The sequence below is a fragment of the Dermacentor albipictus genome, chromosome 3 (assembly GCF_038994185.2).
Source record: "Dermacentor albipictus isolate Rhodes 1998 colony chromosome 3, USDA_Dalb.pri_finalv2, whole genome shotgun sequence".
Taxonomy (NCBI): domain Eukaryota; kingdom Metazoa; phylum Arthropoda; class Arachnida; order Ixodida; family Ixodidae; genus Dermacentor; species Dermacentor albipictus.
In genome coordinates, this window is record NC_091823.1 from 124,081,685 (window position 1) to 124,105,757 (window position 24,073).

Below are 24,073 nucleotides of genomic sequence, written 5' to 3' on the forward strand. Positions count from 1 at the left end.
GATGGCTTCGCATACTGAAGTGATCACAGAACTAGGAAAGCCTGCGTTCTGTAATCGCGCTATCTGATTTAAAGAACTTAGATCACACTCGTGCTCACATGACTTACTCAGTGCTGCCTTAATGCACGTGGTTGATATGCCTCTCTTAATCAATTTAGAGTGTGCGCTGTCGTAGCGCAACAAGGTTTTCTTAGATCTGGGATGATATCCCCAGCATACATGGTCATCAGGAGGACTTAAGTTCACGTTTGAATTGCCAATTAATGAATGCATTCAGTTTCTCTATATTAATTTCTGTTTTTCTTTGGACGAGCATGTATGCTGGGGATATCATCCCACTTTAGGCCGTTAGGACCTTAGGCCGAAATTTTTCTTCAGCTCTGTCTACCCTAAAGCTGTTGCTTTGTAAAACACTAATAGATCCGAAACTAGAATATGCATCGACAGTTTGGTATCCATGCAATAACAATCTTGTTACATCTGTCGAACTATTTTAGAATAACTCTGTTCGTTTCATTTTATCTAACCAGAATCAAACTTCGAGCATAAGTGCCAGGAAAATTATCCCATCATTGCCATTAGTACTTAAGTTATTGCTTCAATGTATCCAGATTAACACTATTTCATGAGTTATAGTATCGCCCTGTAATGTGAAACATTATCATTCCTCGACCCATATTCATCACATCGCATTCATCATCGTCAAAGGTAGGGGACTATTTGTCGTAACAAAAATTCATTCAGTGTCTTTCTTCCTCTATTTCACAATAATGGAACCACCTTCCTTTGACATTGTTTCAATAACTGATAAATATGCCTTTAACCAAGCATTTAGCTAATGTATAAATGTCCATTATTTGTAATACACACTGCATATTGCTTATTACTTCATTCATTTTTTGTCATTTACTTTTAGCTTATATTTTTTGTCATTAGTAATTAGCTATCATTGTATTAGTAGCCAAGTTTCTTGTATGCACTTTAATCTACTGCCCATTTTATTGTTTCTTGTTGATTGTATAACCACTCCTTTCTGTAATACCTTTGGCTCTGAGGGTTTGGTAGATAAAAAATAAAATAAAAAAATAAAGTCGTCCTCGCAAATGAGCTAGCTAGCCACCACATTGCATGGAGGATCAGCTATGCTTCTTTTTAGCCAAATGATCAAATGGACTTATCTCATTTGAAAATTTTCAGGTATAGGGTCAGTACAATTGACTGATGCAGGGCAGATTTGGTTATAAAATTTAGGAGCAGCATTTCATGGTGATGTGAGCTTTACTTTCACAAAGTCTGTGATGAAATCAGTGTGTCTGCTTCTGGCCCAGGTGTATGTCTAGCAATGGCACCATGAATAAACTAATTCCTCTATGGGATCCTGGAGACACAGCGAGCTTTGTCGACTGCCTGTACAACGTCAACCTGATGGACGTTGGCCGTGCATTGTCCTCGGACGACGGGGACTACGTGACCTCGCTCAGCCTCCAGGTCGGCGAGAATTCCAGCTCGAATGCAGTTCACGCACTGTCACTCTACCTGACCTCCACACCCAAGCTACGAGAGCTGCAGCTGCGGCTGGGCCCTATACCACGAGACTTGCAGCTAGTGCTCCTCTCAGCCTTTCAAAAGAATGTCAGCATAGAGCGTCTCTCCATTTTCGGTAGGTTAAAAAAAGTGCATGATTTCAGAGTCACTGTGATTAATGCAAAGCTTTACATTTCTAATCTGGAGGCTCAGGGGGACAAGCAGTGCCAAGCTGCCTACCGCTTGAACGGCTTTGAAGTAGTTATAAGTTATGTTGTGTTTGTGCCCTTTACCGAGAGGCAATCATCAGATATTATTTAATAGCTTGAGCTTCGTTGCAACACGATACCCATGTCTGAGCATCCAGCCGCACGCGCCAGCATATCATAATCATCCTCTGCAGTGAAAATTTATGCAAGATGTGGCAGTGTACTAAAATCCATGTGATTGCATCTCTGTCGTTAGTATCCACTGTGGCAGGCAGTGCGAAAGTGACTGGGACATAGGAACAGTTAAAAACAACTTGTTTGTAAAACAAGCTGTTGCTTGCAAATCAAGCAACAAATTTTGACAACTTCTCTCTCTCTCTCCACACACACACACTCACACAGACACACTCACTCACTCACTCACTCACTCACTCACTCACTCACTCACTCACTCACTCACTCACTCACTCACTCACTCACTCACTCATTCATTCATTCATTCATTCATTCATTCATTCATTAGTGAACTCTTGTGTATTTTAAAGCACATTAAGGTATAAGTTTGCATAATATTGAACAATTTCATTTTGAAGGTGTGACACCTTAGTTGTTACCTACATACTCGCCAAATTCATAGAGGGTATCCGAATACAAGGGCTTGGTTGTGTAACATGCTTGCCGCTTTGCTTAGCCATGCTGTTTTCGTAGTGAGCATTCCCAGCAGCTGCTCCTGCATAGCTTACGGTAAATGGCTAGGAATGCCTGATTTACAACTTAAGTATGATTACCATATTTTCTCTAACATGTAAGAAGCATGAATCGAGATTTCGGTTTTTTATATTCCCGAACAGGATAGGTGCCTTCAGTTGTGAGCCTGCAAAAACCTGGATATTAAGCCTAATTTCTCAATTAATATATATATATATATATATATATATATATATATATATATATATATCCTAAAGAGTCACAGAATCAAATTGGATTGAACGTAAGATCTATTTGGAAATGGCTTGATACAACCATATCAGTACACTCCTCTCTTGCATTGTGGTGGGAAATTTCAATGCCTTGCTTCTAGATTAGAAGTTGGTTACTTTCTCGCACACCTTGGTAGGGCACGAGGACACCCAAGCATAAATAGAATAAAGATGCGTCTTCTGCATAGTGCTGTGAGCAATAGCGATGATTCTGGTTTCCACAAGATTACTGGCCTCGCTTGTAGGTGGCAGTGAGAACTACTTCAATTCAGACAGTGGCATAATGTAACATGTGTGCCATTAGCAAGTTGTGCACCCGGGAGATGAACTGCCAAGGCCCATTGCATCTTTACTTTTTAAGCCCACATGATCAGCTGTGAGGCGATTATCAGCTGCAAACATCTTCCAACCCTTTGTTTCCCATCTATTTATTGGTTGGCTTATTGCTGAGTATAGTGGGCCGTTCCCAGAGACTCTCTAATCAAAGGTGGTTGCTTGTTGAGCCAATTGGTACCAGACTTGTATGTAATGAATTACATGTAAATAATTACTTGCAATCACTTATAGTCCTTGATTGTTTGCTGCTTAATCAATTACTTTCTCTTATTCTGTAACACATGCTGTAATTCAATTACCTTTTTCAGTAGCCAATATCCCTATAAACAACAGGCATCATCTGGATGTCCTGTAGATGTTTCAATTGGGCATAAAACGTTCACATAGCTATAATTTATGTGACATTAATGCTCGTGGTACTGTCAAAAGACCTCTCTTTTTAGGCTCAAAATATTTTACATACAAGTCTCTGCTGGATACATATTTGGTACACATTAGTATGGGGCTGAATTGCACTGTAAGTATGTGACCAAAATGAAATTTTGCACGTTCTATTGAATGTGTGGTAATACTAGTGTGTTTTTACTGGCAGAACGTACATTGCACATAAAATGTCACTGACCTTGCTGAGAAAAACAAGAACTTGCGTGACTGCTTGGCATATCGCGGCCTCTTGCAGAGCCTTTGCTATATGGAATATCACGTTCACAGCAGACGCCGTGTGACAGGTGCAACAGGCAGAACGCCAACACAGTAAGATAAGACACATTGCATGCACACATATGTGCACGTGCCCGTGACAAGATAGCGCAGTGCACTCATTTTTCCGGACCTTCTACCTGGCACAAGTGCCATATGGAATTAACGAAAGGTTTAAAAATAAGTTGTATCGGGATATAGGCAGCGCAAATGTACACGTATGAGATGTAGGCACGATAGTTTAGAACTATGATTTGAACAAATGAGAAAACATAATTCTGTCAGGGGGAAACTGGAAATTAAGGCCTCTGGGAAGAGAACTATTCATGTGTGGTCTGAAAGACGTTTGTCATGTTGTTACAACATACAATAAGGTTATAAGATCTATAGGCCGCCTCTCTTTTAAGTCAAAGCATCATACTTTGTACGTCCTGGATTTCTCTTGCAGAAACGTGCCTGCTTGTTAAGCCTAGCAGGTGAGGGTCGTAGACTTGGGCATTGGGACCTGATTTGTACATTGCAGAGGCATCCGGAGCTTTATGAGCCAAGCTGTAACAGGTGGCGCAGTCCACGCAGCAGCCTTGCGAAGCGCTGTACAGACAGGTAAAGCTGGGCGCTCAGTGTTTGTTTCCTCATTTTAACACTCCACTGGATGCCGGCTGACAAAGTGAACAGGCACTGTTATGGCTCGACGACAATAGCTACTTTCGGTGTTGATGCTAGGAAATCGCCCATGTATGATTTTTCCAACTTTTCAAGAGTGCACATAGAGTGAGTTTTCTGGGTCCCTGCAGATGTCTTCACAAGAAATGAGGGACCGTTGCCGAAAATAAAATTTGAAGAGCAATAATTAGTGAACATAAAAGTGTGAAGACCTGCAGAGGGCGTGTTGAAAGAGCCAGGCCAGCTCATTCTATTTACTATATTTGTGCTGTGTTAATAAATGTTCGGAGGGAAGTAATTCAAAAATAATTGATTACTTTTTCACTAATTGCTTAGCTACTTTCACAGAGCAGTGATTGGTAACCACTATGGTAAAACAGCTGCACCAATTGAGAAATACTGCGCCAAGGGCAATCCTCTGTGCCATCTGCTTCAACACGGAATTTTAGCCTAAAATTGCACCAAGCTTAGATCAAAAGAACAATAAGAATGAAAACATTTTCCCACTTATGCTGCTTCACTAGGAAAAAAAACAAACAAAACCTTATCAACATCAACCTGCAAGTCAACGGAGCAACCATAGCCACAGATATAGCCACTGCCGTTGGTCCTCCATTTGCTATTCTTGCTCTCCTGTTGTATTTCTCTCTGGGTGAGCTTCCAACCTACTGCCACTGTGCGATCTTGTTTGTTCCATTTGTTCAACAGTTCTGTATTCCTTGTACTAGTATGGTGCGAAGCTTGCTCAAGAAAAAACAAAAAAAAAAGATAGCTCGGGCAATGTCATTTCATTTCGGACAACTCACTTCTGGATCCATACTCATTTTTCTGGACGTTCTGCCTGGCACAAGTGGCATATGGAATTAACGAAAGGTTTAAAAATATATTGTATCGGGATATAAGCAGAGCAAATGTACACATATGAGATGTAGGCATGATAGTTTAGAACTATGATTTGAACAAATGAGGAAACAATTTTGTCATGGGGAAACTGGAAATTAAGGCCTCTGGGAAGACAACTATTCATGTGTGGTCCGAAAGACGTTTATTATGTTGTTACAACTTACATTAGAGGTCATGCTGTAATTATTACATACATCCACATGGTCCAAGTCGCAGTTACTATGCAGGAGTAACTTGGTACATTAAATATAAAGAAACCTTTGGACGCCTTCACCGTGACTTCATTCTAGTTGCAGACGTCTTAGAGTGCAGTATTCCTTACATTGCCTCATATTCTTTTTTTTTAATGCTAAGCTTTCTTTGCAAACCTTCCCAGACTTTCCTAACTATGGCTGCCAGCTGCTGCCATTCTGCCAAATAGCTCATACTTAAAAAAGATAAAAAAATCTCATTACATGCACGATGCTGGGATCGAACCTCGGCGCCCCGGCATGGCAGCTTGATGCTCTAACCAGTAGGCCAGAATCACATGTATACCATATTTACTTGCATAATGATTGCACTCACGTAATGATCACACCCCTGAATTTTGTCGTCAAAATTAAGTTTTTTTTCTTTCCCGTGTAAGGATTGCACCCCGAACTTGCTGCAGCTATATGTTGTGTGCCAAGTCTAGCTAATGATGATTGCGCTGACCATCTGTCGAATGCTTTGCGAATGACTTCAAGGCATACCAAACGGTCTGCATGCACTAAACATTCTTAAGCAGATGCCCCATTTTAGTCCGTTATGACTTTCCGCACTTCCATGAAAAAAAAAGCTACCACCAAACTTGCCTTGGCTTTATTATTTGTAGGCTTTATAATGGTTGGGGTCAACTACAACAACAAAAAAAGGCGCCTTTCGATTCTTCTTGTCTGCACTCGTGGGCACGCAACAAATTGCGAGCGGCAATGATAGCCACATTTACACTGATACATTAGAAATGTACCCTATTCATATGCCAACGCTTGTAACACAGCTAAGATATTCGCCCACCCTCAGCGGAAATGTGCCGTATTAGGATAGTAGTGAAAATAAATGCCGCAATTTCCGCAGCATACCCACCATGTGTTTCTATGTCACTGGCAGCTAAGCATGCCCATCTCTGTTTCTGTCCCCTCAAAGTGGACATGGCAATGTTATTGCTACAGACTTGCCGATATTAACAATGTTATTCATTACTGACAAGGAAGGAACTGTTTCGATGTGTGTAATGTACTCATGAAAAGAAAAAGATCTTGATTGGTGTGTTCGGCTTGCTTTGCCGGCCGCCATTTTTGTTTTGGTGTCCCGCACTGTTACAGCGGCAGCCGCGTGTTTGTTGACCTGTTGTGATCCTGCAGCAAATGCGAGGTGAAAAAAATTTTTTGCTTTTTGCGTGAAATTTAACCCATGTAATAATGATTGCACCCCTCAATTGCCGGCAATTCTTTGACAAAAAAGTGTGATTATTATGCAAGTAGATACGGTATTCTTCTAGCGTGCCTATGTCGACTAGCTCTTTGAGATGATTGCTCCAAGTTGATTGTGATGATGAATTGCATACTCTGGCACGTACCAACAATGGGGGATTGGCCAAAAAGCAGGTGGTTCATTTAAAATAAATAAAAGGCAATATAAGAGTTGTCACATTGTGTAGCAAGGATGCGCAAGAGCACACGTGGGCACACCAGTTTCCGATAAGCCAAAGACACAGAAATTAAATGGGTAAATTTATAGCATTTTATTAACGGCTCTGCGAAAGATTTGCTTCATATAGATTCTGAAATGTATGTTGGACTCGGCATAATCCTTTTCTGGCTTGCTTGAAGCGCACTGAACACGCAAATAACTGTTGCAAGTTGGAATTATAGAAGCAGCTTTATAATCCAATATACGCAACTAAAAAGCCATTTTTCGGTAATCTGTTGTAAATGCTTTGGTAATTTTTATCCCGAATGCCTTATTGGTGTGCATAAAGCTGGCTCCACTATGTTTATTGTCTACTTTGGCTAAAGATGAGATAGTATGGCGCATAGATGTACTTTTGACACTGTGCCGGAAGTGCTTGTTGCTGCACCAAACCAGCACTTTGCCTGCGTCAAGATATGTGCCAAAAAGTCAGATGGCTGTTCCACCACTATAACTGTAATTAATTAGGTTTTTGAACGAACTGTAATTGGTTGATTTCTGTAATGTGTAGAAATTTGATCCATACGCCAATGCATAATATGTGTCTTTGCAACAAATGAAAACATTCGTTCGGTTGAATGACTGGGGTTGATAGGTCACTTAAAGGGCTACGTTACATTAGCATGTTGAATTTTGCTGGTTGGTACACTTTGGAACTTGAAGGTAACAGCACTAACAACTGGACCGAAATGAGGACAGATGAACACAATGCCATGTTCGTCTATTCTCATCTTAGTTCCATTTTTAGTGCTGTTACCTTCAATGGTATCTTGCGATGGAGGTGTTTAGCTTGATCATTGACTCTGGGCTGTGGTGTGTGTCTTTTTAAGTGTGTTCGTGCTCTTCGTCAAAGCTTCCGCAATGCAAAAATTAACATGCAGGGACTGAGGACCTTTGCATCCCTGAGGATATACAGAACACGTTGTTCACCTGGATGGCGAATAGTAAGCGGCTCTACAGCATCAATGTGGATATGCACAAATACGACACTACGCATCTGCTGGGGGTACTCGCTGCATCAGAGGGCCAAAACTACGTCCTCACATCTCTGACCTTCAAGCAATGTTGGGCGGATGAGTCGGTCCTCGAGACCACCTACGAAATGGTGAGTCCAGCCGCGATGGTGCCACAATCGGAAATCATTCAGGCATCTAATGCAAACTTCTGCCTGAATGGTGTGAATGTAGAGCTTGAGTGTGGCTTCTGCAGCCTCGACGCACAAACTTGAATGTTGCTTTCTCGAACAATATAATGTCACTCATGCCTCCCGCGAAAAGGGAACCGATGAAAATCTTTCTTTTTTTTCCCTATATGGGGAAACCACCACATCGAAAAAATTAAGTTTTCGTGGAACCTGTATTTCATAAACTTTTCTGGCTAACTGTTCACGTGCAAGAGGTCGCATATACACGCAGTGATGAAGTGTGTTGAAGTCTCTCTGTGGTGTTGCTTTGTCTTGGTGTTTGCATGGTCATGGCGAGCACATTTCGTTCGGCTATTTAGCTAGTGCTGTATCTACGTGTCCGCACAATGCATGCATTCATACTTGTACATGCATCAGTTAAACCTCGATGTAACGAACACAGATATAACAAATTATTGGATATAATGAAGTAAATTAAAGTTGGTTGGTTACACTCATTTGGGTGGGCTAACCGATGGCTATAACGGTACCGAAAGTACAAGATCTAGCGCAATATCAGGTATAAAGAAGTGAATATTTGCTCACTCACAGTTCGAAACATGTTACTTGGGAGGCATTCATTCCAGAGGCGGTATCCTGGGTCAGTAATTTTTGGGGATACAATCACTTTGTTGTGACTTGGCACCGAACACATTGGCATCTACGAGCGGCAGCATTCCTGGCTAGGGCTAACATAGTTTGCTCGGCACTGTGTGAGAAGTGCTCTAGCCTTGTATGTTGCGACTCTTTTGGTGCCAAGTCATGCGGAATATTGTGAAAGTGATCACATCACCGACTGGAACTGACATAGAATACGGCCTCTGCCGTGCAATCTTGTAACAGTCCTCTCACATAACAAATCCGAACAATGTGTTTGTCAGCAAGGAACCATTGAAGAACCGTTATGAGCACTACAGAGGCCGTCAGCATGGCTAAGAAGATACGAAATTACCTAGAGAAGCTCCTAGCGGCAAGACAGGCTGAAGGCGGTCAAATCCATAGACAACTTGAAAAATGTTACGGCTTTGCAACTCCATGGGAAGCCAGCAGACAACAATAAATCTTTTTTTTTCAAGTAAATTGGCACTTGCGAGCTGCTATTTTGTAGAGATGCCTTCCGCTCAATTCTGTGCCACTCTTCCACCGCTCACGGCCGGATGATCCTGCTGATAACGCAAGCACAGCATTGCTACTGGCGATAGCGTGAGAAAGCATTAACATCAGAAAAAGCATTGGCATAAAATGGCAGTCCAGCTGAGCTTGTGTTCATGTGTTGTGCCGCACTGTGTTCAGGTGCACTTGATCAGTCGGTATGCGGGCATGAGTTTTGCTGGGCTCCGGCAGGAATGGCACGCCACCGCACAATTGTTATCGCTGGGATTGGCCACACGGCATTGAGTGACAGGCGACCATTGACCCTGTCAGTGCCAGAAGCTGTGCTGCCAGTCTGTGCGTGCAACCACACCGAACAACTTAAGTCCTGCTGTGTCACAATTTACTACAAAAGGGCACCATAGTTGCCTGACTGACATGGCTACCAATATGGATAGAGGTACTGCGAAAGGCTAGGGCCTATGACAGAACTGGAGCTATGACAGCAAAACTGCCTTTACGTTTAAGACAGTTCAACAGGACACATAAAAAGAAGAATGTGCAAACGAGCTGTCAAGCATTTAAAAAAATCTGGTGTACTTATCGTTATACAGTAGACAAAAAAAAAAAAAACTACATTGGGAAATTTGGCTTTCTCCACTGGGTCAAGTTGAGACACGAGACATTGTCAGGACAGACGCGCTAAATTCGAGATGGTCGGCAACCCAAGTTGGAAAGCATGCTCAACACAGTGCCAGGAGGATGCCGTCAACTGATGAGACAGTTGCTAGTCATGCAAAACGTTGCAAAAGTGATTTTACCTCCGAAAATGAATGACCAAGAATAAAGCTCACACTGGGTGGCTTGCCATGCCGGCAGACAGCATCACACTTGCCCTTCCCTCATGTAGGCACGCTCTCAAATTTTTGTCGTCGATATTAGTGTGCACATTTCTAATGAATATAGAATGTAACGAACTCATTTTAGTGGCAGCTGCAACTTCTATATAACGAGGTTCGACTGTAGTTACAATGCAAAAAAAGAGGTAAGGATTGGAGACACTGACACAAGAGAAGTGGACAACATGGCAACACACTTCTCTAGTGTCCGTGTCTGCATGCCTTACCCATTTTTTGCATTATAGATCCTTACCAACTAGCTCATCTTTCTGTCGTTCTGTAGTTACATGTGCATAAATTAGTTATGGCAACAATTTCTGCACCTGAATTTGCATTTCTTCACCAAGCATTGCAGGCTACTTGTGTTACGCAAGGCATGTACAAGAAGCAGATTCATATCAAAAACAAAAACACTCTTGAACCTGTGCTCTTGGGGATATGGTTCCTCATTACCAGTAGTGGCCAGTGGAACCACCATTGGCACAACCACTGCTGCTGCTTGCTCATATTGAAGGGCCTTCAGAATCAGCCATGCTTTCATATTTTGTGATACTGTGGGACTTCATTTTACTTAGTGCATGCCTGCTGTACTTGCATGTCTCAACATGCACTGAAATGTTGGAAAATTCACCAGCAAGTTAATCATGGTGCAGGTGCGTCGCAATCGCGAGCTTCTGCGGTTTGCTGCCGCATTCGTTCATGGAGCAGCGGACAAGCGTGCACTACACGCCTACGATTCCGTCTACTGGCACCCTCAGCTCCCAGAAGTCGTGCAGAGCATGGGGTGCAGCGATCGAGCTGTGGCCAAACAGATGATCCATGAGGCTGCCATGCCACGTCGAACAGATGTGAGTATGCATGATCAGTTCGAAAGCTCATAATGTGAAAATGAAAGTAAGCTTGTACCCTGATGAGGTGTTGCCATAGTGGAACCAAAAGCCGGCTACTTAGAAGTTTGTATTGGTTGAGCCCAATAGGGGCGACATTTTTGTGTGTTTAGGAGTGGGGGTCGAAATCATGGTGAGAACCAGCAAGTGTGATGAATAGCATGAATCTAGGATTGGCCTCTACACTTCACAGAGGGTGTTTCAGTGCCAAAAACAGACATAAACAAAGTGTAAATAGTAAAAACTTTCAATTTCGGCCCTAATGCAATAGTGACACCCTAGTGACACAATAGTGACGGCCCCAGCGATGCAATAGCTGGCGCAATATTATGTACATTAGATCTTGCACTCTTTTTTGCGGTATCGGTTGGAGTAAACATTTCCAAATGCACACGAGCAATCGAATTCCAAGAAAATTTTGGTCAATTAAGGCTCTAGTATGAGCTGTCTTTTTGTAGGTGGCGCTCCTCAGCAGTGAAGAACCAGAGAGATGCAGCTATTTCTTACACCCATTTTCTATCTTGCCTTTTGTTTTTTTGCCACTGGCTTCTTTTGTATTCCTGCACCTAAGCACAGTTTTATGGCTAAGCTGCTAGCGTGGAGTCAGTCAATCATTTAACATGCGCTCAAGAGGCCAGATGTGGTGAGGTCCATGTGCAGTAGTTGTTTGCTGCAGATCTGTTGAGTGGCTGGGAGGTAGAATCTATGGCCAGGAATATGTTGGACTAGAGTTGCAATCCTCACTGAGCACCAAGGCTTCTTTTTGTGTAGAACTCTGGCAAAGCACTTGGGGATTCCAGCAACAGAAACTGGGGAACATTGAAATGACTAAGGGAGTGAGCTTATCATGGCTATCGCTCTAAAACAGATTCCAAAGTTTCACAAAATGGTTTATGTTCATCAAAAACATGGTAAAACGTTTCAGCGCATTATAATTAGGTGACAAAAGTCGCTGCAGTTTGGCCCAGTATAGGCCTTTTCAAATGCGTGTGCTGTTGCGCAACAGCTTTGTGGCATCTAAAGGTTTAGATCTAGTTGCTGATGGTGCAGTGTCATCCTTCTTTGCTGACTGGCCTGACGAATGTATTCGTCACCGACATCGGCAGTGCATCCTTTGTCGAGGTGAGCTGCTTCATCTTGCCAGCTCAGCATAACTTTTCTAAGACCAACATCCACTGTGCGTGGGATCGACATGATTGTAAAGCCAATGGTCGGAGCAGTATCTGGCCTTCATGGAGCAAACAGGTGGAGAAGGAAGCACAGATCCACAGTTTGTCATGTCATCCTCATATTAAGCATCACTATCGGCATCAGCAGTGCACTTTGGAGATATTGCTAGTGTGTCCATTTGATTTCTGAGTAAGCTACTTGCTCACTTTGACCACCATCTATGACATCTTCTGCAATGGTTTTTATGTTATAGACATCTTCTTTTTCTGCCTTTTGTTCTTTTTTTTTTTCATCCAGGGACATACCTAGTGTAACATATAATTTCTGGGGAATGGATCAAGATTGGGCACATATTCAATGTTGCATGCCTAGACAGCAGCTACAAAGTGGGAGAAAGAGGTAAAGAAAGCTTCACTTTGAAATGAAAAGAATTGGCAGAAGAGAATGCTTACATACTAATACAGCACCTGCCTTGCATTTTAATGCTATTAGCATTCTTTGGGAATGTTACCCGCTTTTCGTTTTTTTCCATTTGCATTTAACCGTTCACGTCAACTTTGGCCATTGGGCATGTGCCACTGAGTGTGTGCCATTTTTCTGTGATAAAAAAAAATTAAAAATACTTTAACATTTCTTTGGTGCTGTGCAGGATTGAACCTGTGTCACATATAGCAGTCAGATATGCACCATGTGTAGAATTTGCGGCGGCGGTGCTAGGTGCTCTAGCGTGTCCAGAGGGAAGCGTGTATACCACCCTGCTGGTGGTATACATGATTCATACATGATCCATTTCAGCGGGGGCAGTACGGTGTTTCTCTCCACTGCTTCAACATTTGTGCAACACCAAAAGGCCCGTAAGCGACTATCTGCTGCTCTGTTTCTAGACGTTAAAGGGGCTTATGATAATGTCACCCATGAAGCCATCCTTAGCACGTTAGAAGCCGTCGGACTTGGTGGTAAGATGTATATGTGGGTGTGCAGCTACTTACAGAGGAGACTATTCTATGTAGACACAGAAAATGGCCCGACATCCGAGCATTACAGCAGCCGAGGAGTCCCTCAAGGCGGAGTGCTTAGCCCGACTCTTTTCAATCTCACCCTCTGTGGGTTAGTTGACAACCTGCCAAGCACCGTACGCCTTTCCATCTATGCGGACGACATCTGCATTTGGACATCAAGCGTGACACGACTTCAGCTTCGCGCTCGGCTTCAGAAGGCTGCCACAATGACATCTTGCTACCTTCGTGAACAAGGACTTGAAATTTCATGCGGAAAGTGCGCAATGGTGGCATTCACGAGGAAGCCAATGTCTGGTTACGGCGTATCTATTAACGGACAACTTATACCATACAGCAGAACTCGCAGATTCTTGGGAGTCGTAATTGACAGAGACCTGTCTTGGACTCCGCACGTCAATTACGTAAAAAAGCGGCTGACTGCCATCTGTCACCTGTTCAGCTTCCTTGCAGGAAAAAGTTGGGGAGTATCTGTACACGCTATGTTACAGCTGTACATGGCGTTGTTCGTTGGATTCCTGAGATACAGCCTGCCTGCAATATCCAACACCTGCAAGTCTAACCTGCGTGCGATACAGTGTATTCAAGCCCAAGCCCTTAAGATATGTCTTGGGTTACCACGCAGTGCATCAACTGCTGAAACCATTGCCTTGCGCAGGACTACCCAATCACTACGCACATTACCGTTGAGACAATGCGCATGCATCTCAGGCATAATGCCAGGACCCCTTCGCACCACTTGGCGAGCCTCACAGCTGCAAGGCCCTGCTCGACATTTAGCGGCATTGTCAGTGCACATCGTGCGTCGTTTACGTCAGGGTACACACCTGCGGCCAAGCCAGCGTTTCCTCCGTGGTGTTTGAGCCGTCCACAAGTACATCTAATGATTCCAGGACTACAGAAGAAGACAGATTTACCGGCCTCTGCTCTAAAACAGTTGACCTTACTTCTTTTGCATGAAAAGTACAGCAACCACGTGCACATCTATACCGATGGATCAACTACGTCATGCAGTTCCGGTGGTGCCGTGGTGGTACCAACGCGAGGAATGACACTGCGGTTCAAGACATCGCATGTCACGACCTCAACGGCGGCAGAACTAACGGCCCTGCGTCGAGCCCTGGAAGTCATTGATTCGGAAAGACCCAGTAATCGCTGCTTGCGATTACTGCATTCAGTGTGCATGTTCTATTTACTTTTGCTCTGTTGAAATTGCTCTGAACGTGTGTGGTGTGTGTTGCTTGAAGAACCTTAAACAGAAATCATACAGATGCTCAGACACTAGCTCAGCTGCAAAGATTTTGATATCTTATGTTCGGCTGAAACTGTCTAGTGATACTCCACCATTAATTTTAAAGCGCAATTTGTTTTCTGTTGTGTGCCCTGTGTCACAAATGACAACACGACATCCTCTCTCGCATATTTCCTTTTTCTTACCCACTGTTTCCATACTAATCAATCTGTGAGGACGCTGTTTATGCTGCTGTTTGTGTGCATCTGCCTTTCCATCATACAGTGACTTGCTGAAATCACACCGCACCAGTGTTGCTCTCGTGAAGCCAGCTGCCATTCATGCTTCCAGGTACCCACGGAAGCCAATGTGCTTTCTGACTGTCTGATGTTATCTATTTTTGCTAGATAGCTACAATTAATTGACTCGCTGCACCAAAATTGTTTTTTGAGACACTTAGTACAGTTGCCGTCCGATAAATTGGACGCCAATAATCCGGACGTGCTCGGTAATTTGGAGAGCTTCGCAGCACCATCAGTGGCCCCATAGACTTAATGTGCAATTACGACTGATATTTTGGACAGCCGCCAGCTCTACAGTCGATTATCTGGACTCCGTCCATGGCTGTAGCATGCGCCCACTCTGCCGCCATTATCTGCTTCGGCAACCATGACAAGTATGACCTCAGAGACCTGAGACATCAAGTATGGCCTCGGAGATTACACACTAGATGGTAATCCCCGAGGCCTTGCCTTGGTCGCAGCACTGCACCTCAGAGATTTAACTGCAAAGCCAATCTTGGAGGCTTAGCCTGAATTATAGGTCGATTCAACATCGTGATCATCACATCCTATTCCGGCATAGAGAAAAGAAACACAGTAGGAGAGGCCTTGATGTCATGTTTTTGAAGCTGGAAATGCAGCCATGTCGGTGTGCCATCTCTTGTTGCGCCTCCGATCAGCTCGCCGGAACAGATAGGCAGGAGCTTTGAACTTGCATTGCTATGAGCTGCCAGTAGTGTGTGCTGCCAACACGCATCAGAACAGAGCCTACAAAACTTCCGCAACAACGTTAGTGAAGCAGACGCACTCCTGCGCTTTTCTGCGGCATGTTGAAGATGACGACGAAGGCCCATGCCATGATTACTTGAGTGTGTCTGTTGCTGACTGATAACTCACACTCACAGACCCAAAACACAACTTTAAAGCTTACACACCACACTCCAAAGTGAAGTTGTCTTGCGAACAGAATCTGCTGCTAGAAAGACAGGCCGAAAAAAACGTAAGTCGCTTTTCAGATGCCTAGAGCAGCAGCAAGAGCTTCAGGAGTGTGGTTGCTATGGCAATGTTTACGTTTGGGGTACCAGTCCCAGTGGTCCTTTGCGAAAAACAGCATGTGACTTCCACCACACTATCTCCAATACGTCCGTGCTGGCCGGGGCCTCTCCTGTGCTTTCCTTCCTCCATGTATTCCGGCGAATTCCAGCATCCCGATGTGTGGCCTGCTCTCGCTATTCTTTGTCGAGTTTGACTTTTGGACAGCGTCCTACCAATCTGTGCTTCTTTGTTCGGTTTGCGTTCCAGACAGAGCTGTGCTGGCTCCAAGAAATCTTTCTTGTGAACTTATCAGCAGGCCATGTCAAAAGGCACCAACACTTCCCTCGCAATTCAAATGAGCCTGATTGCACAGCTGAAGAGACTGAACTGCCGCCTACCATAACAAGCTCAAATGCGGACATCATTTATGACCTGCCAGGCTGCGGTGTGCTGATTTCTGCCGCCGTTACATTTGAAGAGTTTGCAGACGTCGATGGCGCAGCGTTGTCATGTGTGGAACTGAAAAATGACGAAATAATTGAGCAAGTTCTCCCACCGTCAAACAGCAACTCTGAAGATGGTGTGCTGTGTGCTCCGGAGCACTCACATGCGGATCTGACACGAGCCATTGCAGTCGTTACGTCGGCGTACAGCGACACCACAAAACTGGCAGAAATGAAGGCGTACTTGGTTGCACGTAAGCGGAAGTGCATGTAGCAACGAATCGACCACTTATTCTTTGCACAGCGGCTTTAGAACGTAAATGAAATTGTATTTTTTATACATTTTTTAAAGACATTCGTTAGTTCAGACTTGTTACATTCTCTGTGGAGTCCGAATTATCGGTCGTCGACTGTATAATCGGAATTGCGAAATGGATGCATTTCATTGCACCTTACTAAGTTGCCACGTGTGCAAGTTCAAAATCGAGTTTCACAAGTGACTTAATCAAAGAAACCTGGTATCAGCACTTTTGCGGATTGTGTTTTAGAAGTCGCTGGGTTTGTGTTAGTGTGGCGAGTTTTTTGTTTTTCCGAGCTGCTGGTAACGCTTGCTTTGCACATCACGAAAACACTGAACTATTTGCACAAGTTTCATACTTTGAGTAAGAGCAGTAGACTTGCTGGTTAAAAGTGCAACCTAACTGCAGTTTAGCTTGAATCAATACTTTTATGTAGTTTTCTGTAATTGCAATATTTATTTGCAGTTCTGGCGGCTGACAGGCATAGTTAGAAATAAAATTGTATGCCTTGCCCCTTCAAGGCCGTGGCAAGTTCAGCTGGCAGACCTCGGTAAAGACACCCTGGACCGCATCGCCTCCTTCCTGAAAGTGGACGATGTTGTGAGCGACGACGAGTCAGAAGACGGCATGTCGCAATATCCCCCCACTGAGTATCAGAGAGCTGCCTGTGGAGACCAGACACATAAGAGGACATTTGTTTTGTGAGAGGCATCTTATGCAGTGTACAAAATAAATCGCTAAATTGTTGTAAATTGTGCTTTCTCTTGAAAAAATACCATGAAAGTTCAAGCGGCACAAGTAGTGCCAGAAGCTGTCACCATAGAATTTGTCTTATTTATAAGACAAATTCTATGGTGGTTTTGCTGCTTTACTTTTAATATTGTAAAAATGCTGCCTAGTGTTCATCACACACACACAAAAAAAGACTTGCATTGCACAAACTTAGTTGTGCATTTGAATGACATGGAATTCCTTCGTGTTTGTCACCTGAACGTCTGGTTTCAATCCAATATGCATTGCAACCATCAGATTAATACTGTATGCAGAGAAGTGACGTATGGACGCCATGTCCTTACATGAGCCTTTGAATGTTGGAACCTGGATGTGCGGCACTGGTCTTTTTCTTCCTCTTTGTGAATAGTAACTTATCTCTTGGAAATCTGAGGTTGTACATGTAGTGTAACTTACACTGCACTGATTAGAGTAGAACTAGAATAGAACAATCCCTGCTACTGTGTGATCAGCTGTCGGATATTTAAGTGGGTGTTCGCTTTCGCACTGTGCTCCATTCATGCTCGAAAATGTGGAACCGGTAGAGGGAAGATGTGTGGTGTAGTTGGCTGCAAGAATAGGAACTGGGATATTAAGGAATGGAATTAATCTGAGTGACTAAGTTCATGGGACTGTTGCTACATAAGGACTGCCTGTGTTGCTGGTCCTTCACGATGAACGGCTTTCCTTGAGGATGAAACAATTCATTCATCTGCCAGCGTTTTATTGCCAACCACCAAAAAAGGACTTCAACTCCGGAACGACAGCAACAGTGAGTACCACTCTGACACACTGACAAAGGGAGTAGCGCCGCTTCCTGGCATTTAGCTTCTCACATGTTATCTAAACGCATCTACCCCTACCCACACGCAAACTTATGCCCGCTCTGTTACTCGCATTAAGAATAAGTGAATGGGCTCACACTTGAGTCAATGTGCCGAAACATGGGTGATAGCGACTACACCGACAGCACACGAATGCTCGAAGCTGAACGTTTTGTGGCGGTCCCCAGGTAAGTGAGTGACCAGCGGTAATATGTCCTTGCTTCAAACTATCACAAAGTACAGGAAATCTGCTTTCCAAGCCTTGTGCACAGCAAGAACAAATCCATTGAGAGAGCCCTCCCGCGAGCGAGTAGACAGAAAATAAACAATCGGATAGTAACTGCACAGAGGAACTTTACCGAGTCAGAAACGTGACAAGCCGTTGCCTTAAAGTGCTTGCCAAATAAAGAAAGAGCAAAATACACTGATAATGATTTAATCTATAAGTGAAAAGTTTGGACAGCTTGGAATATATTTCTAGTGGCGCTTTAGTACAAGCACCGTTAACGCTACCCATGCCGTTTTAAGAAGGTGTAATAAGCTCCGAACGTGCATATACAGGGTCCATCATGAAAGTAATGGGCATTTTCTGGGAAAAACATATTTATTGACCGGAGCAGTACAAATAGTTAAAATTCTTCAATATACTCTTCCCCTGCATCAATACCCTCTTCAGTCCCAAGAAAGAAGTCTTCGTACAATGTGGCTCAAACTTGTTTATTTGGCACTTCTAGACACAAATGAGCACAGGAAAAAAACAAGTCTAAAATAAAATGAAGAGGAGTGGTGAAATTTGGTTCTAGCCGATTGGGGACTGTGGGTCTCGATGGGTGTGGAAGTTGAGAAAGCAGTTGCGGTTTTGCAAGCAGAGAAATATGCCACATTTCATGCATTTTACTCTCGATTTACCGCTGCAGCCTGGATTTCAGCATCTGTTGCGCGATCCCAGCTTTTGCTGCTCCGGAAAGTGTCCAGTCCCGTCATATCTGACATCATCCAGAGGTAGCGGAATGATCTTTCCCCTCTGTGGTGGACTTGGTTGCGCCTCTTCGTCACTTTCGGCTTCGTGATCTCTTGACCTTTTCGATCGCTGCGTTTTCGCTTGAATTAAGGCAACAGCAATGTTCATTTTGAATTCCAGCAGGTCGAGCATTTGCTGCTTTGTGGTCTGACTTTGCTCACAACCTCTTTTGTACTCGATCCATCCATTGCAGCAGGCCATGTCCAGAAATTGCGCGAACACGCGGGTCGTCCACTTTTTCATTCGCATAGAGATATGATAGTAAGAGACGAAATGGTTGATAAGGTCTACTCTGCCCATGTTCTTATTGTACTTCGCTATCGCATCTGGTTGCTGCATTTTGACTTTTTTTTTCTGATCCTTACACCATCTTTGGAAGCTTCCTTCTGGCGCGATGCCAAATGCAGTGGATAACATCAGGACAGATTTATTGTCCTTCCACTTGACAGTGCACATTTTTTCGTCACTCTGCACCTTACACACTGAATCTTCGAGCTGCATATCTCGGTACTGCGGCATTGCGGCCACAACTCCGCCGGTCCGGTTTCCCATTACTGTTCCAGTTAGAAACGCATTTCCTTCGACCAGGTGCTCTGCAATCTTGAGGCCTGTGAAATACCTGTCCGTGAAGACAAAAGTATCTCGATCTCGATTTAACGTTTGGACAAGTTTCTTGATAACACTTCCACCGAGACCAAATTCCCACATGTCATCATCAGGAACTGTTCCCTTGCCAACATAGATGGCGAAGTCCAGCATGAAGCCGTCTGGGGATGCTATTACAAAAATTTTAAGCCCTACAGGATTTGGCTTTGAGGGAATGCACTGCTGCACAGGGCACCTTCCAGAGAACGGTATCATTTGTTCATCAATGGACACCTCAAGAGATCGCGGCAGCTCAATGCAGGTGCTTTGGAAAGAGGTGATGACAGGCTTTACGAGGAGCAGCCTGTTTTTCTCCTGTTCTTCATCTGGTATTGACAGCTTGTCAACGAAGTGCACGTAGCTGCTGAGTTCAAAAAACCTGTTTCGGATCATTGCCTGAGCAATGAGCTTGATTCTGAACATTCTTGATCAGTACAGTCGAACCCTTGGAAGCTTCAGGATCACCATTGCAATGTGGATGCCCACAAATATCTTCAATGCTTTCGAATCTGTTTGCACAGACCTCACTCTAGCCTAAACAGAGTACAGGTTGGTCTGGAATGCGCATTCTTCCCAGAAATCTTCGGGAAAGTATTTAAAGAAATACTTCAATGGTGTGTCTGTCTTCGCATTCCCGATTTATCAGCACTTCCTTTTCCTCTATCGTCAAAGCAGGAAACCTGATGCAAAAGAAAAGGTGCATTTAGCGCAAAATGTTATTATTGCCTTCAAAGTGCTTTAGCGTCGCTCTCTGTGCATCAATAAACAAGAAAATACTTACGTTCCGTTCCTCCACTTGAAAGCAGTCAGCCCTTTTAGTCGCCGGTCATTGTGCCGGCCGGGCTGTATTGAATTTCTGATTCTGTGTCGCTATCTTCGTCCGGGTCGTCGATGGTGTCACAACTTTCGATGTCCTCTGAATTTGATAGATCAGCATCACTTTCTTGAAGAGCCTGAATCTCGTCGTCAGTCAAGTAACTCGCTGAAAGCCGCAAACAAACAACCTTTAAGAGGAAGCTTTAGCTCGGGTGCTCCTATCTAAATACATGTGAAAAGAGAATTTGTTTTTCTCGGCAACCACTGCACCAAATTTGACGAGGTTTGTTGCATTTAAAAGAAAAACTTGAAATCTAGTGACTGCTCGTCTCGAATTTTCGATTTATATCGTCAATGTTTTATAAGAAATTGGCAAAAATAGAAGATTTTCAGAAAACCATCAAGTTTACAACTTTGTAAATCAGCAATGAAAAGCGATATCGCAATTATGTGAATTAAGTCTTATAATACATTTAAAGCGGACAAAATTGATATGTCACACATGAATGTAAAAAAAAAGTTGTAATATGGAAATAGAGCGTTGTCCGCAACGTAACGAACTCTCGTAAGATATGACATGTCAAATTTGTCCGCTTTCAATGAGCTAGTGGATGCCGTTTATAGAACCGCGATATCTGTTCTTGATGCCGAGCTATTAATTTGTAAACTTGGGGCTTCTATTTTTTTTCGAGCTTTCGAATTTTTGAAAATCGTTTTCACAAAATCCAGGCCCTAAATCGAAATTCCGCTTCCAAAAGTCACTAGAATTTAACTTTCTCTTTCAAATGCAACAAGTTTCATTAAAATCAGTACTGGGGTTTTCTCAGAAAAACGTTTTTGCGTTTTACATGTCTTTGAATAGGCCGCGTCGGAGTTGGGCCCGAGCTAAAGCTTCCCGTTCGGGGACATCAAAGTTAAACAGCACCTAACGAGACGCAGCAGCGAAGAAGGCAGGCTAAACTTGACTCAAATTGTGGGAAAACCTTTCAAACCTGCTGGGATATTCTCATAATAGGGAGGCAGTGAGCAAAATGTAAAAAAAAAAAGTACTCACGTCGAAGACGACAGCGCGCGCCTTTGTTGGCCTTTGCTGGGAAATGCCATTTTAAAACGCGCCTTTTTTTTTTTTTTTGCTGGATGGATAGATGTTATGAGCGTCCCCTTTGGAACGGGGCGGTGGATTGCGCCACCAGCTCTTGCTCAACGTTCTTAGACATACTTCAGTTTCGCAGCTCCCTATGCGAGCCCATTGGCCGACGTGGCCGAAACGGGTGTCACTGAAACTACCGGCGCTGCAGTCGCGTCTTTCGTCATGCGCCGCGCGTCGTCTGCTCCTGCTGCGACGCGTCGTTTGCACCAACAGGCCTGTAAACGCTTATCCGTCGGTAAATGTAGTTTAGATACGCAGTCTGAGTTTTGTGACAAACCTGCCGCGCGTAAGTAACGGGGACTTCACGGTGTCTGTGCACTATCGGCGCTGCAGTGACACATATCTCTCACGCAGCGCGCATCGTCTACTCCTGCGATGTCATCTCTGCGGTGGGTCATTTTCCCCAACTGGCCTGTGCCGTTTGCTCTTTGACGACTGTGTTTTGGCTGCCCTAACAATATTTTATGCCAAGGACCTTTGAATGACATGTCTAGCTAGTCTTTAGAAGCTGCAACTACACCGCAAATGAGAGGTCGTGCACTGCGATTCCGCTTTTCAACCAACTTTTTCCCCTATAAAAGCGCCACGGTGCTCCCTTCAGCGGGGGCTTTGTTTTTTCCTGCTTATTCTTAAGATGTGTATTCATTAAAGACGGTGAGCGCCTGTGCAGACGTAGGGACATTAACGCATCACGCCCAGCAGTCGCTTGAGACAACGCTGTGGTGAATTGATATCCACCCCCGTCAACGCTTCGCCTAATAAATTTAATTGACACATGTATTTTTTATAGTTGTCCGCGGATATTATGGGACGTGCAAATGAGTTGGAAGTGATCTGTGAGCAGTGACAAGGACGAAGTTAAATACTATGAACATATTTATGTCAAAGCTTAATCCATTTTCTTTTTGACGAACAAAACAAACAACAAACACAGTGACACTTTTTATTTACTTTGTGCACAAAAAAGTAATTTTGAGCTACTTTTGCTCAAAGCAATTTTGCCCTCTTTCTGGCTGCTTGCACCTGCTCTGTCAGCGAGTTATCGACGCCAATCAGCACAGGTTATATATGAAATAAGCTACGCTAGCTCACCTGTCCATATTTGTGCTTGAGCAAATGGTTGCGTACACACTTCAGTGCATGTGGCACATCACACAGGAAATAAAGGTACGCGCTCTCAGGCAGGCATGGATGTGGAATCTTGTGAGAAGGTGAGGTTACGCTGCCGCTGATTCCCATCTGCTGCCACATCAAGCGATTGTTCCCAGCCCCGTCACTGACTACGGCGATCACCATAGCACCACGTTTATGCAATTGCATTACTGCTTGCAACACCAGCTCTGCTAAAATCTTGCCAGGCGCAGCACCTTTCGTGGCAAAGGTGGCAATCGGTTGCACCCAGCTCTCCGAAGTGGTACGAACATCAGCACGAGCGCATGATCTGCAAGTTGGTCAGTTCCTTCATTTGAAATACCGCCGTAGTCCACAAAACCATCAAGTTTGGAGGTTGACTTGTTGAAATCGTACGCCTGGCGTAACTTAATTTCATCCAAAATAAGTGTGCCGAATGTCTTCCCATCTGCTCTGTTGCCCAGCTGTTTTCCAATAGCTTCCATACAGAGAGGATTGAAGCATGGTATGCCTTCCAGTATTTGTGTGAGACGGCTCAGGGAGGGCAAGGGCAGCATCTTCATGTCAGACAGAAGCTTATATGCTCGAGGGCTCGCTATCCTCAGCATTAAACAATTCAGAAGCCAGTCCGCATTGTACCGCGCGCCACACGGAGACTTTGCTTTCAACTGTTTAAACGATGTCATAAATGCAAGTCGCTGCAAAGGCGGAAGTTCGGCCAACGCTTCCTCGATTCTGTTATCGGGCATTTCAGAAAGCCTTTTCTTCAGAGCCAAAATTTCCATCTTTTGCTTTTGATGCGCAGCAGCCGCCCTAAGCAGCCTCTTCTTCACATTGCGTAGTTTCTGATATCGCTTGAGCGTTGCGCTCGGAGCCTTAATGCTCAGTCGAAGTTTCCTCTGTAGACGGAGACAACGCGCGCAGTTGCTTTGTAAGTACATTGCACTGCTTGTGATGCATATTATCTGATGTCGCCGAGTCACGCTGGCCTTCTTTCACGCCCGCACATATGTTCAAGCTGTCTGCTTCTCTCAGGATTCTTTCCACACTTGCAATTAAACTCTCCAGCGTCTTGCGGCGGTGCGAAAAAATGGTGACCAGCGGCATCGTGTCTAAGGCCGCTCGTGCAGCCGGGGGCAAAACAGCACGGCA

General features: G+C 44.0%; 2 protein-coding genes across 4 annotated transcripts in view; one reads left to right on the forward strand and one right to left on the reverse strand.

Annotated features, from left to right (window-relative positions):
• The window catches only part of LOC135909448 (uncharacterized), a 63,544-nt gene extending 46,229 nt beyond the window's left edge, over nucleotides 1-17,315 (forward strand). For 2 of the 3 annotated variants that reach the window (XM_070536027.1, XM_065441412.2), the window contains exons 8-11: nucleotides 1,329-1,660; nucleotides 7,909-8,132; nucleotides 10,855-11,049; nucleotides 17,029-17,315. In XM_070536027.1, coding sequence (XP_070392128.1) covers nucleotides 1,329-1,660; nucleotides 7,909-8,132; nucleotides 10,855-11,049; nucleotides 17,029-17,268 — 991 coding nt within the window. In that variant the 3' untranslated portion in view covers nucleotides 17,269-17,315. The remainder of the gene's footprint in view (nucleotides 1-1,328; nucleotides 1,661-7,908; nucleotides 8,133-10,854; nucleotides 11,050-17,028) is intronic. The other variant, XM_070536028.1, reaches the window with a different exon arrangement.
• A 1,768-nt stretch (nucleotides 17,316-19,083) lies between these two features.
• LOC139057749 (piggyBac transposable element-derived protein 3-like) lies at nucleotides 19,084-20,247 on the reverse strand. Its single transcript, XM_070536501.1, has one exon. The coding sequence runs from the start codon at nucleotides 20,245-20,247 to the stop codon at nucleotides 19,084-19,086; it is 1,164 nt and encodes a 387-aa protein (XP_070392602.1).
• Nucleotides 20,248-24,073: the final 3,826 nt, after the last annotated feature.